General features: G+C 42.3%; 3 protein-coding genes across 5 annotated transcripts; 2 read left to right on the top strand and 1 right to left on the bottom strand.

Annotated features, from left to right (window-relative positions):
* The first annotated feature begins 729 nt into the window (after positions 1–729).
* LOC112280032 (protein REDUCED WALL ACETYLATION 4) lies at positions 730–8,115 on the top strand. Its single transcript, XM_024514953.3, has 16 exons — positions 730–1,407; positions 2,554–2,645; positions 2,940–3,077; positions 3,229–3,285; positions 3,637–3,709; positions 3,885–4,043; positions 4,318–4,467; positions 4,628–4,883; positions 5,097–5,215; positions 5,382–5,468; positions 5,605–5,693; positions 5,905–5,967; positions 6,137–6,193; positions 6,347–6,443; positions 6,550–6,708; positions 6,850–8,115. The coding sequence occupies exons 1-16, from the start codon at positions 1,345–1,347 to the stop codon at positions 6,856–6,858; spliced, it is 1,668 nt and encodes a 555-aa protein (XP_024370721.1). The 5' UTR covers positions 730–1,344; the 3' UTR covers positions 6,859–8,115.
* On the top strand, positions 7,981–10,418 carry LOC112280034 (uncharacterized). Of its 2 annotated transcripts, none has more exons than XM_024514958.3 (3): positions 7,981–8,136; positions 8,558–9,315; positions 9,864–10,418. In XM_024514958.3, the coding sequence occupies exons 1-3, from the start codon at positions 8,079–8,081 to the stop codon at positions 10,107–10,109; spliced, it is 1,062 nt and encodes a 353-aa protein (XP_024370726.1). In that variant the 5' UTR covers positions 7,981–8,078; the 3' UTR covers positions 10,110–10,418. The 2 variants fall into 2 exon arrangements, with proteins under 2 accessions (XP_024370726.1, XP_024370725.1); XM_024514957.3 differs by having other exon boundaries at positions 8,543–9,315.
* A 193-nt stretch (positions 10,419–10,611) lies between these two features.
* Positions 10,612–14,225, bottom strand: LOC112280033 (putative xyloglucan endotransglucosylase/hydrolase protein 33). 2 transcript variants are annotated; one of them, XM_024514954.3, is made up of 7 exons: positions 14,049–14,225; positions 13,709–13,771; positions 13,194–13,515; positions 12,771–12,880; positions 12,161–12,369; positions 11,588–11,994; positions 10,612–11,344 (listed from the first exon to the last, which is right to left on the bottom strand). In XM_024514954.3, exons 2-7 carry the CDS (start codon positions 13,715–13,717, stop codon positions 11,136–11,138), a joined length of 1,266 nt encoding a protein of 421 aa, XP_024370722.1. In that variant the 5' UTR covers positions 13,718–13,771; positions 14,049–14,225; the 3' UTR covers positions 10,612–11,135. The 2 variants fall into 2 exon arrangements, with proteins under 2 accessions (XP_024370722.1, XP_024370724.1); XM_024514956.3 differs by having other exon boundaries at positions 13,194–13,495; positions 14,049–14,188.
* Positions 14,226–14,499: the final 274 nt, after the last annotated feature.

Genomic DNA, 14,499 nt, shown 5'->3' with positions numbered 1-14,499 from the left:
AGAGAGAGAGAGAGAGGATGTGGTCGAAAAGGCCAAGTCTCATACAGACAGGCACCCTAAAGTTGGGTATTTTGAACTTGCCAGAAATACTTTCATTTTCATTCCTATTGTTATTCCCTGGTGTGAAGTGCCCATCAGCTACATGAATTATGCATCAGGCCCACCAAATCATTCCAGCAAAGCTATTGTACAACCCAAAAGGCCCAATTGCTTGCCCTAGTCAATGAGCAAAAACATGCCTAGCTCAGCACATTTTCTGACTGACTCACTCACTGACCAACCCACCTCTCTCTCTTACTTCATACAATCCCAATCATTTAACTGTCATTCATTGTACTCTCCCCCTAAAAATACACTCCCAATAATTGTAACTCTATGGCACTCAAGTTTGGCTTTTATTTGGATTGTGTGGGTTCTAAAATCAGCACAATGGAGGTCTCAAAATAACTCACATTAGTGAAAGAGAACATGTGATCCTTTTGTTATCCACCTTCCTCTGCCACAACAAGCTCAAGAAGTGGCTTATCCTGCTGCCAATGAACAGTTAGCTTAGAGGGGAATTAAATGTTTCCTTTATCCCTTGCACCAAAATTGACGACGACAAGATGAACGTCTTCATCTATTAATTGGGAACATGCGCACATCATGGAAGATCTCATCCATCGGCTTCTAATTTATTATTATTTTTATTTTGCAGACGACGTCTTATTAAACTCGTTCCTCAGCCGTGAACAATCCGCAGCGTGCTTTCGGATCCGTCGTCGTCGTCGTCGTCGTCGTTCCGTCGTCTCGGACGATCGGGGATGTTTGAGGAGGGAATACGTGATCGTTCGACGCAATTATTTGTGAACAGGAGATGGGAGGAAGAGAGAGAGAGAGGCGACGAAGAGCGGTAGGGGGAATTTGCCATGACAGCAATGTGAGCGACCTTCCACGAGAGTATAGACGCTATCACGAGTCAGTTAGTGTACATCAATTTGCTGCTTGGCCATGTTTTTGGTGCCTCTCACCTCCCTCGCTTGACCTATTTTGGTAGTGTTTGGGATTGGCAAGGAGAGATGGTGATGCGTCGTGTCAAGGAATGATGCGGAGTTGTTGTGTATGGAGTGGTGTGGGCATGGAGACCCTGCAGCAGCTGTCTGGCGATGTCTGTGCGCGCTTTTGGATTTGGCGCAGGGAGGAATGCCACTTCGGAATGTTTGGTTAGAGTAGCGCGTTTGATACAGCCAGTCGGAGTGGCGTCAGCAGCATTGTAGTGCTCGTGACTTTGGTGGAGCCGTAAGAGGTGGATCTGAGAAAGATTTGACTGCGCTTTTAAGTTTACTGATAAGAGCGCTTGGCAAAATGGACGCCCTCGAACGTGTTCCCGTGGAGGGAGTCACAATGGAAGATATTAAAGCTTGCCAGGTTTGTGCTTCTGCGTTGTGTTGTTGGACCTTGTATCTTCTCTGGGCTGGAGTGAGCTTAACGTAGTGTACTATTCCGAAGGGATGTTTAGGCCGTCATGTATATATGCTCTCAGAAATCGCGAATTATAGAGGTCCTATTTGTGCAATTCAATTGGACGTCAGCAGTGCGACGAAAGAGACTAATCTTCGAAGGGCATCTCCCCTGTCATTTTTTCCTTCTCCTGTGAAGGCGGACAGGTTGCCGAATTAGCCTCGTATTTTGAGTTAGCATAAAATTCTGAATTAGTACGCGTTTTTCGACTTGTGAAGTGGATCGGATTTGAGTGAACTCTCGAAAGAGTACCTTTCGCCGTATCGGCAAGATTGTAGTACCTCTGTAGTCTGAGTGATAATTCGTTCATAATCACAACGGCCTCAGGACATGGAACTTGAGTCGCTGATACGGATGCTAGACTGTGAAGCTGCTATTTCGGCGTCTAACCTATTGATGTTTCGGGTGAACGATTTCGAATATTTAGGATCAGCATCTGAATGTGCTCAGGCCACTTCCGATCTGATATTTTTTATTCTCTGTATATATTTTTTTCTAGTGACATATTGGAGGTTTCATTATCTCTACAAGGGGAGTAGGATTTTCCGATATTTCTTATTTGTCCAGAGACCTCGGTCACTACTTTTACAATTTGGGATTACACTCTTAGCAAATGTTTGAGAGACACTGATCATAGGTTTATTTCTTCTAAACGAAAGAATAGGAAATGTGGCTTCGTAATGTGCCTCTGTGAATTACGCAGTCCATTCGTTGAGTTGTTATAGTATAACTCTTATCAGCAGTTCTTCTAGACAGTGCGTGATGGCTGTACATTGTGGCCATGACGTTCATCGCCGTGAGCATGTAGAATGCATCTTTGTTGTATTTTACATTTGGATATGGTTAGATGAGAGTATATTTTTTTTTTCTATGATGTGACTGGTCGATGTTAACTTCTCTCATAGAGATTTTGAAGATGTCAAATTCAGATCCCAAGAAATTGAGTTTTATGTGTCAAATGATTTTACAGTTGTTGATCGGATGCCTGTATGGTGAGGGTTCATTGTGCTGATTAATTCTTCGCTTGTGATCGTTGTCTGCTGAATCGACCAGGTGGCGTTCTTTCTTGGATTGATGCCCTTGATAATTTCATGGATCTATGCTGAAATACTGGACTATAAGAAACATCCACCTCTGATCAAAGTGTAAGTTCCACACTATCGTCACATTTCAGCCTGGGTTTTGGCATCAAGACCACGTAGAGATCATCCTAGATGGTCCTGATGCATATTAGCTTAAATGTTTTGCAATTGCGTCATGTAGGATTCATACTTTTATGTTAGCTGTAGTTTTTTGTGATTGCCGCTGATTTTTCCTTTGCTTTTGTGTGTACTCACATTCTGAGTAAATGTGAAGGTTAGGTTTAAAATATTCAATTTCTGAACTTTTGTGCAAAAACGTTTTTGGTAACTATCTAATTTAGCACTTGTTTGTCAAAGACATGATGACATAAAACTGGAGGTGTTGAAAGATGGATCCTCCAAAGATGAGGAGAAAGCCGCTCTACTTGAAGCTGGTCTTCCTATAAGTGGAACTGGTAGAGCTGAAGCCGCTTCAGTACGAGCATCTTTAATTAAGTATAACACTCGGAAACCATATCGATATTAGTTGCATACTTGAATATGTGGCTCACTTTTCTGATATATAGTCAGAATGAGGTCTTGAATTCGGATACTAAAATTCTTAAGATCTGATCTTATGAAGTTAAATTTATCGATGTATGTGCAGGTTTTTGACTTTGAATGAAACCTTTCTGGTGGAGAACCGCCTCACTTTGAGAGCTATGTAAGGGTTCTTACATTCAGAGAGGAATGTGCCATTTAGTCAGATGTATTTTGCATGTGGTGTCTTCTTTTGGTCCTCACACTAGTTAGCATTCAAAATTTGCTTTATGCTTTATTGAAAGCTTTTCTTCTTCTGCCATAATAATTAGCTAAATATTGCTTCAAGTCTTTCTCATCCTGAGTCGAACCAACTTTTATGAGATTTTCTTGTAACCAACCACTAGTGACCATAGTGGGTGACCAATCAACTCTTTGTCGAATTCCATTGTGCTATGTTGATGATTTGAGCACACGTTCGTCAATTTTTTAGTTTTCCTGAAGAAGAAGCTGTTTTACTTTCTTTTGTTTGCAGTGCTGAATTTTTGGGCCTTCTCTGCTTCCTTTACCTTTGCGATCGAACCAACACCTTCTCTGCATCTAGAAAGGTAATTACTGATTCGTCTCATATAATTTATGATTCTATTTTTGGCGGCGTTTATCCAATGGGATTGCGGAGGGGAAGTGCTTCTGGTCGTTTATCAGGGTTTGAATTTTATTTCACCGAAGTTCTCTTACTGTTTCTGGGACAAGATTAAACCGAATTTTAACTTTGTTGTGCAGCATTATAGCAGGGACTTGTTTCTATTTTTGTATCTCTTGTTGGTTCTAGCGTCAGCTCTTACTTCCTTGAAGAAGCATGCTGATAAATCAGCTGCAGCTGGAAAATCTATTTTCTACTTAAATCGTCATCAAACAGAAGAATGGAAGGGCTGGATGCAGGTGTGCCTAGTTCATGAAAATCTGGACTTTTGACTGAATCAGTGCGATATTTTACTAGCCTTCTTCACTTCATCCAGAGGACTTACTTTGTGTTTCTAATGTTACCTTCGCTACAGTTTGTTAGATTACAGCTCGCGATCATCACCTAAGTTTCGGTACCAAATCCAGGTTGTTTGCGACTTGTGAATTGTTAAGAAGAAAGTTTATCGTTAGTTCGATGATTTAACCTGTTCACTGAATTTATAATGTATTATTTACTTGTCTAAAATTTCAGGTCCTTTTCCTTATGTATCACTACTTCGAAGCAAAGGAGTTTTACAATGCTATTCGGGTGTTCATTGCTGCCTACGTTTGGATGACGGGTTTTGGCAACTTTTCGTACTATTACGTTCGAAAAGATTTTAGCTTGGGTCGTTTTGCACAGGTTTGTTCAGTTCGCTTTATCTGTACCAGTTGATTATCTTGGTCTATGAGGTGTACTGCAAACCAGTTATGAGGATGTGTGTTAATTCATCATACATTGTTTCTTGTTTTGTTTTTAAGGAATTGTTAGCACACGTTAACGGTTTTTAGTGCCATGACAGATGATGTGGCGACTCAATTTCCTGGTCTTTTTTTGCTGCATAGTGCTGAACAATGATTACATGCTTTACTACATCTGTCCAATGCATACTCTCTTCACACTCATGGTGTATGGGTGCCTTGGCATCTATTCCAAGTATAATGAAGTGCCAGCTGTGATGACTATAAAAATGATCCTCTCATTTCTGGTGGTGGTAATCGTCTGGGAGATTCCGGGCGTGTTTGATCTCCTCTGGAGTCCTCTTACTTTTCTTCTTGGTAGACCTCCTAGACTGAAGTCCAAGTGCTGTATATCGATTCTTTTTGTGGAGTACTTATTGTATTTTCTTACATCGTCGCAGCTCAGTAGTTTTAGTTAGTTTTCAGTTTTACAGAGCTTGGTACTTCAGAAATCGAGGTTGTCTATATGATGCCAGTACAATCCCATTAGGGTATTATTTAGCTTACGCAGGATTTTGGTTACTTGTGCAGCATATCAAGATCCTTTGGCAAAGAGCCCTGCGCCTTTGCTTCACGAATGGCATTTCAGATCTGGGCTCGACCGATATATCTGGATTATTGGCATGCTCTATGCCTATTTTCATCCTACGGTATGTCGTTTTGACCACCTTCTAACCGTAGAAAAATGGTTTGGTTAGATCCCGTAAGAGTGAGTGTTGCCTTTCCGCTGTGACTTACTACAGAATTGTATTTATTGCAAAAGTTTGTAAGTTTCGCATGATTGAACATCTTTATTTGTGAACTACATGTTTCCAGGTGGAAACGTGGCTTGAGAAGCTTGAAGAGATGGAATATAAAATCAAGTCTGTCGTGAAATTTGCAGTTGTCTCTGCTGCAGTGCTGGTATGTTTGTGTAATTTACGGTCAAAAGATTATTATGAAGTTGTTGCAGTCCTACTCGTTTTTGGTTTTTATTCGCAAAAAGTGTTGAAATGATGTGTCATTATTAAATTTTGATATCGTGCGCTAATTACCGCAGATGGGTTATTTGTGGTATGTTCACATTTATACCCTCGATAAGATTTCGTACAATAAGCTTCACCCTTACACATCATGGATTCCTATTACGTAAGTTTTTCTATTTGATTTCACTTGAATCGTCACGATTGAGCCTCATGGTTACTGGTATCTTGTTTTTCTATTTCTAACCTCAATGATGTTTCTTTTTCAGTAGGCCTTCAAAATTATTTTCAAATGTAATTGAGGATCAAAATTCTTTCGTTCAGAATTCAAGACGAAAAAATTGATTGTATTATCTTGACTTCTGAACTGAACGCAGGGTATACATTATCCTCCGCAATCTTTCACAGTCTCTCCGCAACTACTCTCTTACTCTTTTTGCGTAAGTATCTCTTGGAGATGTTAGATACTTCGTTTTGTCCTATTTTCTGCATCAGATTTAAATGTTAGTATGTGTTTCATGTTCATAAGAGAGATTGTGATGCTTGTCCGTACTGAAATATCTTAAATGGGCTTGGTCTCCAGCTGCTTTACTAATTCTGCCATTACAGGTGGTTAGGAAAAATTACGCTGGAGACATATATCTCTCAATTTCACATATGGCTCAGGCAAGCATCTTTTCAAGTATATTCGTCTACATCTTTACATTTGGGAGTGCACCTATTGTTGTTGCAGGGGTTTTTGCCATTTTCTGTACTCTGTTGCATAGATTATGCTAATGTACCCGCGTTCTGAGTTCGTGTATGTTTTTTCTCCTTTAGGACTGGCGTGTCTAACGGACAACCTAAACTGCTGCTGTCCCTTATTCCGGACTATCCACTTCTTAACTTCATGGCAACATCTGCTATCTATGTGTTGGTAATTATCTTACAAGCTGATTTGACGTTCGACATGTGATTGAATTGTGTGAGCTTTTTGTAATCATCTTTTTATCACCTGATATCTGGATGCCAATATGTTACAGGTATCTTACCGATTTTTTGAGTTGACGAATCAGTTGAAAAATGCATTTGTTCCTCACAAAGACAATGCACGACTGTACCAGATGGCTACAGCTGGGGCAATTGTATGTATTAGCCTGTATGTAGTGGCTCAGCTGGCCATGAAACTCCCAACCCTCTTGGTACGCATCTTCTGTGTACACTTTTGATTGTCATGAATGTCTTTGGTGAGTGGTTTTCTGTATTTACCAGTAAGACACTGCAAAATACAGATGGCACTACAGTCGCAAATATATAACAGTGGTTGTGTGCGCTGTCTGCAGGGTCTCTGAGAAGAGGTGCACTTAGTTACGCGCCCTCTTGAAATTCTTCATGAGCACCTTGTTCATTCATACATTTTAGCATTAACTTATGTAGTTGAAGCACGGCAAAGTGCTCTTGTGATTTCTTCGAGTGACTAGCACCAGATTTGTATGGTCTATCAATTTTTCACCAGCAATTTCCATGGTGACATTCTAATTTAGTATCTTTTGAAAGTAATCCTTTCTTTTCTTAGCATGTCCAAAGAGAGCTTCCAACATCAGTAATATGTTATCAATTTTGCTCCAGAGCCGAAATTATACATGCTCAATGAGGATTTGAACTCCTAAAATATCGTGATCATGTTACAGCGTAGTGATACATAATAGAAACTCTTATATGTTCATCTGTCTACCATCAGTGTATCCAAGCTTTATTACCAAATAAAGTAAACAACGAGCTGTAATAGACTTACGAAGATGTTACAGAAGTCCAGACTCTTCCATTTCGACCTGTATATTATATGGAATCATGATAGTGCATTCTAAGAGCGTGGGCTCTGGTTTGCCTCCGGAATAGGAGAAAGCTTTGTTACAACCTGGCAGGAAAGTACTCTCCGAAACCGCGAGTTAAACGATTTGTAGAAGAAGGCAAAGGAATTCTCGGTCCCGTGATGGACCCCTGCAGAGTGTTCCAGGATTATGTGGTGTTCATCGACATATCGATCCATCTTAGAGCGCATCCTACTACTCTTTATCTTCCTGTGGCCCAGCAGATGGATGGGTCTCATCGACAATCAAAAGCTGATTTGCAAATTTGCCTGATCGCGGCCCAAGTCGACGATGCAAGAGCATACATATGGAGACTGCACACGTAATGCATGGTTTTGAGCTCAACCCACGTCAGCGTTTTTTGACACGCGTCCGCCTGTAAGCTTCCCTTGGCCAAGTGGAATCTACCACGTGGCAAATGCTCGGACGGCTCTGCATAACCCCCTGACGAAGCTTCACTCTCCACCAGAGCATTGGGGAGCTTGAACATGCAGGTTGACAATTCTACATTTGGAGAAGGAACTGTTTCTAATAGTTGGGTTGGCGGGCATACGTAAACCAAGATATAGTGGCCTTGGTGGTCTTGAATCTGTCGAGTTTTTTAGGCTTTTCGGGGAGGCTTTGAAGATATCAGTTTGGTTGGGGAAAGAATTTTGGGTTGTCAATTTTGCGGAGTAGTGAGCTGTTCTGTCAAAGTGACTATGACTATGGGAGTAAAAGATTTGTTGCATCGCTCTCTTCCTGGCGCTGGTCCTTACAGTGAGTCCCGCGTTCCGCTCGTGAAATTTTGGTGGATGATATGCTTGGAATTTTGCCGTGATCTGGTGTTGTTTTGTGCGTCAGTGGACATGGTGGTTCTAATTTTGGTGTGGGGAAGTTTTTGCGGAATGTGTTGGAGATGTCAAATCCTTTATCACATACCCGAGGCTGCACAGAGCTTGTATAGCTCACATGGTGTGCTGAGTAGTGTTTAGGGCTCGCAGAGTACATCTAATACAAACCTTACAGCACGTATTGATGCTATGTTTTCAATTTTGAAAAGGATATTGTTCAAGTTTAGGGTAGTCAATCCTGACCCAGAGCGACGTTTTGTTTTCCATTCTTTTGTAATATGTAATCCACATTACATGACTAGTTATTTGCTCTGTGATATCAATTTTGAAAGGTACGCGCTTCGCAGATTATCAGGCCAAACCGCCCGATGTAGCAGCCTCGACACGTGTTCCCTCATTGAAAAATCAAGGGCGCACACTACCTCACATTGTTGGTCTCTCACATTCCCATACGTCCTCCGGAGCTCTTACTTTGTGGCGTAGAGATGTCCGTAGCTGGAGCTCACTGCAGTTCAACCCACTCCGAGATGGCATCACTAAACAAACTTTATATGGAAAACCATTAAGAGCCAAGAGCTTGACAGTCGCTGCGGCTGCTTCAGGGAGCCCAAATGGCAGCTCGGAGGGTGAGAAAGCCAAGCCAAAGACGCGTGCCAAACAGGATGTAGCAACTTTGCGAGAAAAGCTTAACAACTTCATAGACAAGTACTGGGGCTACTTGTGGCTTGGTGGACCAATCGTGGCTACAGCTGCAGTTTTCATTCCACCAGCCACCATCCCTTTGATCTTACTCTTGCAGAAAAATTTCTTGGTTGGTCTCTTGGCCACCTTTGGTCTGGATGCCCTCTTCGTTTTTGCAGCAGATTTATTCTTCGTGTTGGCGGATAAAGCTGGCCACCATCAGACAAATTCCGGCGGGTCTCCTCCCTGGATTGGCCCATGGGAGTACACTGGGTACCCGAAGGGCGAGCCCGTGCTCACCAAAGTCGTTGCTTACGCTGGGGTGGCAATTGGTGTCATTGGGGTGATCCTGTCTTTTTTCCTTGGCAAACTAGCAGTGGGCCTACCAGCTTTTGGTTCCTACTTGGCCTTGATTTTTATTCAGGTAATTTTTTCTTCCCAGAATCTTGCTGGAGTATGAGATCGATTACGGTGTGATACGGGTCTACTCTATAAATTCTCTCACCGAATTGATTATGTGATTGCGTATTCTGATATGTTGAGGTGTATTTAAATCACTATCTTTTGGTTTGATCGGTTCTATGAGGATGTCTTTTCAATTGTTAAAATTTCTGTAAAGTGGAAACCCTTCTATCACCTCTCGGTTCAATGTGCCCACAGCAGTAGATGGGGTCAACTTTTTTTGTAATATGTAATCCATATCTTTTGCTGTAACACCACTATATCATGGATCTATGCCTATGGATTAACTTGGTCGCGTACGGTTTCAACCGTGCGGATAGTAGTACTTCATCTAGGGCAATACATGTGATTAACATAGTTTAGCCTCACCTTTTTCTTTTCTTTTTTTTTTTGTTTATTTTTTTGTTTTTTGTTTTTTGTTTTTTTCCCTCCCCACACCAAAATAACGCACCCAATTTTGAAACACGTTCACCAAGGATTATGACTTAACGAGCGAGGTGGCTATTGCAGGTGGCATATGAGAAGCTACTCATTAACGACAGGGTGCCAGCCTATCCTCTCGTCCCGATCGTGTACACAATGTTCAGGTTCAAGCAATTAGCAAGAGCTGCGGAGCTTGTGATGGTAATGGGAGGAGGAGCTCCATTAACGTTCATAATTAAGGCTCTGACGATTGTATGGACATTCTACTTGGCCATGCAATTGATCCAGATTCCGTGGCTTTATTCCACGTGGAATTCCAACAAGGTTGCTTAAGTTGATCACAGAAAGTCCCTGCTTTGTAAAGTTTTCGTACTAATGGTAACTGAGGCTCTGTAGATGGTATTCATGAGATTCTTAGAGGTAGTTTTCTTCCTGGGTTGTTACCGAGGTCTTGTTGGCCAAAATCTTCTGATCTAATGGCAGCATCTATTGTTCTTACTCTGACATTTTGGGTACAATTTTTCAGTTGGTTAGTGGCTGTGATATATTAGAGGAAGAAATTAAGATAGGCTTCCCCAATGTGCTGAAAGGAACTCAAAGTTGATATTATAACCAATCTGTGTGAGTGATGATCTACAAAAATTCTTAGATATTTCCACCTTAATATGACGAATGAAATAATTGACTTGTTTAAAAACTCACAATTCTCATTTAGCTTTGGATGGATTACCAAAGCAAATAAAAAAAAATCATGTGGAAAACCTTGACACATGCGATTATGCAGGATTGTAGACAAGGAGTGGGTTGCAGTTGAGACAACGGCACAGAACCTCTGTTTACGAAATTGACAGGATTGATCAGGAGTTGTATTATTTGATGCTCTCCAAATTTAAATACATCGCAATAGATATGCGTGGCATGTCGGATTAGGGCATTGGTTATACTTGCTGCCCCGAAGTCGTCCAGAATACAGCCAATTGTAGATTCTTAAGCGATGGTACAGGAATGAGGCGATCACATCTGAATATCTGTCATAAACACTGCACTTACGAATCTCCTGTTTGCTAATCGAGAAGATTTTTTCACATGTAAATGTTATCTATGGTTTAAGATTCTTAAAATTAGACGAAGCACCTCCAGTATCAGATGATTGCGTAAACGACCAATTGAGCATGCGATCTTGATCCGGTGCCTTCGCGTCACTCTGAGCAGTCAAGCAATTATCTGTAAAAGAAAAAAGACTACAATTTTGTGCAATGGCACTGGCGGAATATAATGTTGTATTTTCTTACCGGAATCACCAAGATAAAAGTTGAAAGTTTTAATCAATGTTTTATTTTTTCCTCCAGCAACTTTACTTCACTTCGTCTTCCATAGAGAGAATGGGAGTTGGTGAAAAGCATCCAACTTCGTCCTGGAGCCAATTTTTCTCTTGTGCTTCTGCCCTGGGACCCGAGGAAGGGTTGGCGGCTGATGCCTAGCAAAAGGTTTGGACTTCGGAGTCTTTCGCCATGGTCCTTTCCTCGGTGATGGTGGCGTTCCGCTGGTGACTAGGTTGTTCAAATTCCCTGTTGCAGGTGCCAAACTCACTGAATCATCGCAGATATAATTGTGAAGTTCAATCACTACAGAACAATCACAAAATCCTCACCACAGGGTTGATTGGTGACAAGCGAACGCCAATCATTTGTGGCACGTGCGCCTCCCCATATTCTCAAATAAAACAAAAAAAAAAATTAAAAAAAGGAAAAAAGAAAGTGCAGTTGTATGCAGGAACGATACTGTAAATTAAAGTAGGGGAAGTGACCAACCTAATTTTTTAGGACATTCCGGCGGAGGCTGTACAGGCCACCGTTCTAGATCATCACAATAACTATACCACATAAAATTTGATCGCGCCCACTCCAAAGCAATCATTTGCTTGGCAGACATCTCTTGCATTGCATTGTCGTTAAACCACGCCTTATAAGTATGCAATGCGCATTCAGGGGCAGCGATTTGCAGCCTCGGGTCCCAGACACAGCCCTCCAGTTTCAAGTTCGTAAACGTTGCGTCAAATGGGCCCTGAGTGTAATTTACATGATACTGCCCACCCTCTGTGGCCCATGTTGAACCATCCCAGATTGTTGCAAATGCGTTCATTGGCTTCGTTGGGTACGGCACCCCTAGCTCTGGACGAGAGACGTACCTTCGAATTGGGATATCATCAACGAAAAATCTGCAGATCTTCAACATGGAAGATATGAGCGACAACTCCATGCACATGCTAAGATTTAGACCAAGGCACCATCATGGATAGCAACAATTTCAGATATAGAGACAAGCTTGTTTGATTCCGAAAGCAACATTCGGTGTGTTCTGTACATCGGCCGAATGAAACTCACACAATGTGGTGATAAGTCCAAAGAATACTGTAATTATGGAAACCGACTGTGGGGTCAAACCAAAGGTTGAAGCGCTCCTCCCGGCCCGTTCCAGTGCTGCCGTCCGCATAGATGTTGGTCTGGATTACATATGGATGGCCTGGTCGAACTCCGAGAAACTCCAAATCAATTTCGTCATGATTGGAAGGATAAGACCCTCCATTTGAAGCCTGCAAAAAATCATTTTGAAATTCAGTTTGCACTAAAAATGTCGACAAAAGCGGCCACTGTGTACCAAGAACCAATCAGAACAATTATTTGGTTGTACTACCCGGAGTGAACTCTGTAAGCGACTAAAACTGACCATTTCTTCACAAATAAAATGACGACCAAGAAGAGATTCATACGGTATTGAACACCATAACGACCGCCTAATTATGACGAACAGATTAATTTCATTACACTGTTGTGTTGCCCTGTCGTCAACACATATCTTGTAGAATGTATTCAACGATGGATGCGATTTTCCACCACGAAGCAGCTGGGCATTGACTATTTAGGAGGAGTGCAAGTGGAACGGATTAGTGACATCGACAATCACTTCTTTAGTGAATCGGGTCAAGATACTCACGTAGAAGGCTGAAACAATGCCAGCTGAATTGCCGCCGAAACCGCATGGTAGTTTAATTCCCGCACTGAAGAATCCACGGAAAACAGAGTTCTGTGACTTTATTCCTGAGCCTGCAGCAATCGTAGTTGTATGCATGGAGCATATGAAATTTAGAGACTTTAAATTCCACGGTGCACTGGGATTTTAAGGACAGAGGAGACATCCAAGAGATCCTTCTTGGCACCTGATGTGTATCTTTAGTTAGTAGAATCCTGAATATCCTAACCATTCATGAAGCGGAATTTAAGGATGTTGGCTGTGAATGGTTTCTCTTTATCACCCAGTGTAGGCGGAAGCACAAGAAATTAACCACTTGTTCTTAGCATAGTGATCTAAACAAACGTGACATTCCTATGTAAAGTTCATCAGTCACAAGAGCCGTACCTGAGTGGCCTTCCAAACGCAAACGTATCTCACTCCCATCATTGACAGAGCTGTCAATATCTCCAGGCTCTCCAAACATAGGAACAAACTGTGCCTTCTTTGACGAATTTACCTCAAGTACGTGTGAAAATACGCTCACATCAACGACAGGAGGATGAGCACGCTGTAGCGCCGCTGTTGCTGAGATAGCCATTTGCAGGACTAGGACATGGCACACTACATTGCAACTTCTGTAGGCTGGCGAGTAGATAAGTCGCGAAAATTCAATGGTAATGCCCATGCCGTTCACCCCGTTCTTTATCCTGCAGAAACGTCTCATGGACTGGATTGACAATGTCATCGAAGCAAATAGTCTCAGTCCATGAAAACGCAGCCGACAAAGAAAATTTTAAAAAATAAAAAAATTTACGCCAACTAAACTCGAATGAGACTTAATATCTTGCAACAACCTGCAGCAATCAACTCCCCTCACCGTGGGCTTGACTCACACAACAACTAAAGCCCGCACCAGATACCTGGATCATCAACCTTTCCGTCAAATCCACCTCTCCAACCGCCTCACTTCTTCCTCAAAAATCCTGCAATTGAACCAAGACCGCCAGTAAACGATCAACAACAAACCTCCTAAAATTCCTACTCACTCCTCCAGCACCTCTCAATCTTCCAATACTGTACACCAGCCATTATCATAAATCAGACATAGAAAGAGTGTCGAGCACATCGGCGTATCGATGCCTCCACAACACACAAGGTCCAGAAAACGCGTATGCATCAAAATCATGCATCATTCATGTTTATATCATTTAGCCAGTCGTCCCCTTCGCACCAAAGCACACGATTTAACACTCCGGTCACCTGATCATGGAACGATCACTCCGCTGCGCCTGCCTTTCTTCCTTTTACCGAGACGCCGTCTCTATCCACACCATGGTTTCAAGGCACTTGTAAATAAATCCGAGCGAGAATTCTACGGCGAAGGTAGTGACGAGAGCGAGAGAGAGAGCGAAACAAAGAGCGAGCGAGCGAGCTCGTACTCGAAAGCCACATCTCCCATAGCAACCCCTTCCCTGGCTACTTATATACATCTATATATATATATATATTCCTACGTGGAGCTTCTCATCCTCCGTTCACAATTGGTTGTCACCCTCGCCTCATGACTAGCACAGCTTAGGCCGTTCTGACGTGGACTGTGACCGTCATGCCACGTCACCCACCGTCCTTGCGCGCGCTTCCGTCCCGGACGGCGCCAACGGTTGCTGTCGTCGCGCCAGGTCTCGTCACGCAGAGTTCTGCACTGCTGGTC

The sequence above is a fragment of the Physcomitrium patens genome, chromosome 3, assembly GCF_059467195.1.
Source record: "Physcomitrium patens ecotype Gransden chromosome 3, ASM5946719v1, whole genome shotgun sequence".
Lineage (NCBI taxonomy): Eukaryota > Viridiplantae > Streptophyta > Bryopsida > Funariales > Funariaceae > Physcomitrium > Physcomitrium patens.
This window is presented reverse-complemented; position numbering and strand designations above follow the sequence as displayed.

Excerpts from the sequence above, each read along its gene's own strand:
- LOC112280032 (XM_024514953.3), top strand. The coding sequence starts at position 1,345 with ATGGACGCCCTCGAACGTGTTCCCGTGGAGGGAGTCACAATGGAAGAT. Across the intron at positions 2,646-2,939 it reads CATCCACCTCTGATCAAAGT|ACATGATGACATAAAACTGG; the intron begins GTAAGTTCCACA and ends TGTTTGTCAAAG. Across the intron at positions 5,968-6,136 it reads TACTCTCTTACTCTTTTTGC|GTGGTTAGGAAAAATTACGC; the intron begins GTAAGTATCTCT and ends CTGCCATTACAG.
- LOC112280034 (XM_024514957.3), top strand. The coding sequence starts at position 8,079 with ATGACTATGGGAGTAAAAGATTTGTTGCATCGCTCTCTTCCTGGCGCT. Across the intron at positions 8,137-8,542 it reads TCCTGGCGCTGGTCCTTACA|GTACGCGCTTCGCAGATTAT; the intron begins GTGAGTCCCGCG and ends CAATTTTGAAAG. Across the intron at positions 9,316-9,863 it reads TGGCCTTGATTTTTATTCAG|GTGGCATATGAGAAGCTACT; the intron begins GTAATTTTTTCT and ends TGGCTATTGCAG.
- LOC112280033 (XM_024514954.3), bottom strand. Across the intron at positions 12,881-13,193 it reads GCGTTTGGAAGGCCACTCAG|GCTCAGGAATAAAGTCACAG; the intron begins GTACGGCTCTTG and ends CGATTGCTGCAG. Across the intron at positions 12,370-12,770 it reads GCATTGTTTCAGCCTTCTAC|GCTTCAAATGGAGGGTCTTA; the intron begins GTGAGTATCTTG and ends GATTTTTTGCAG.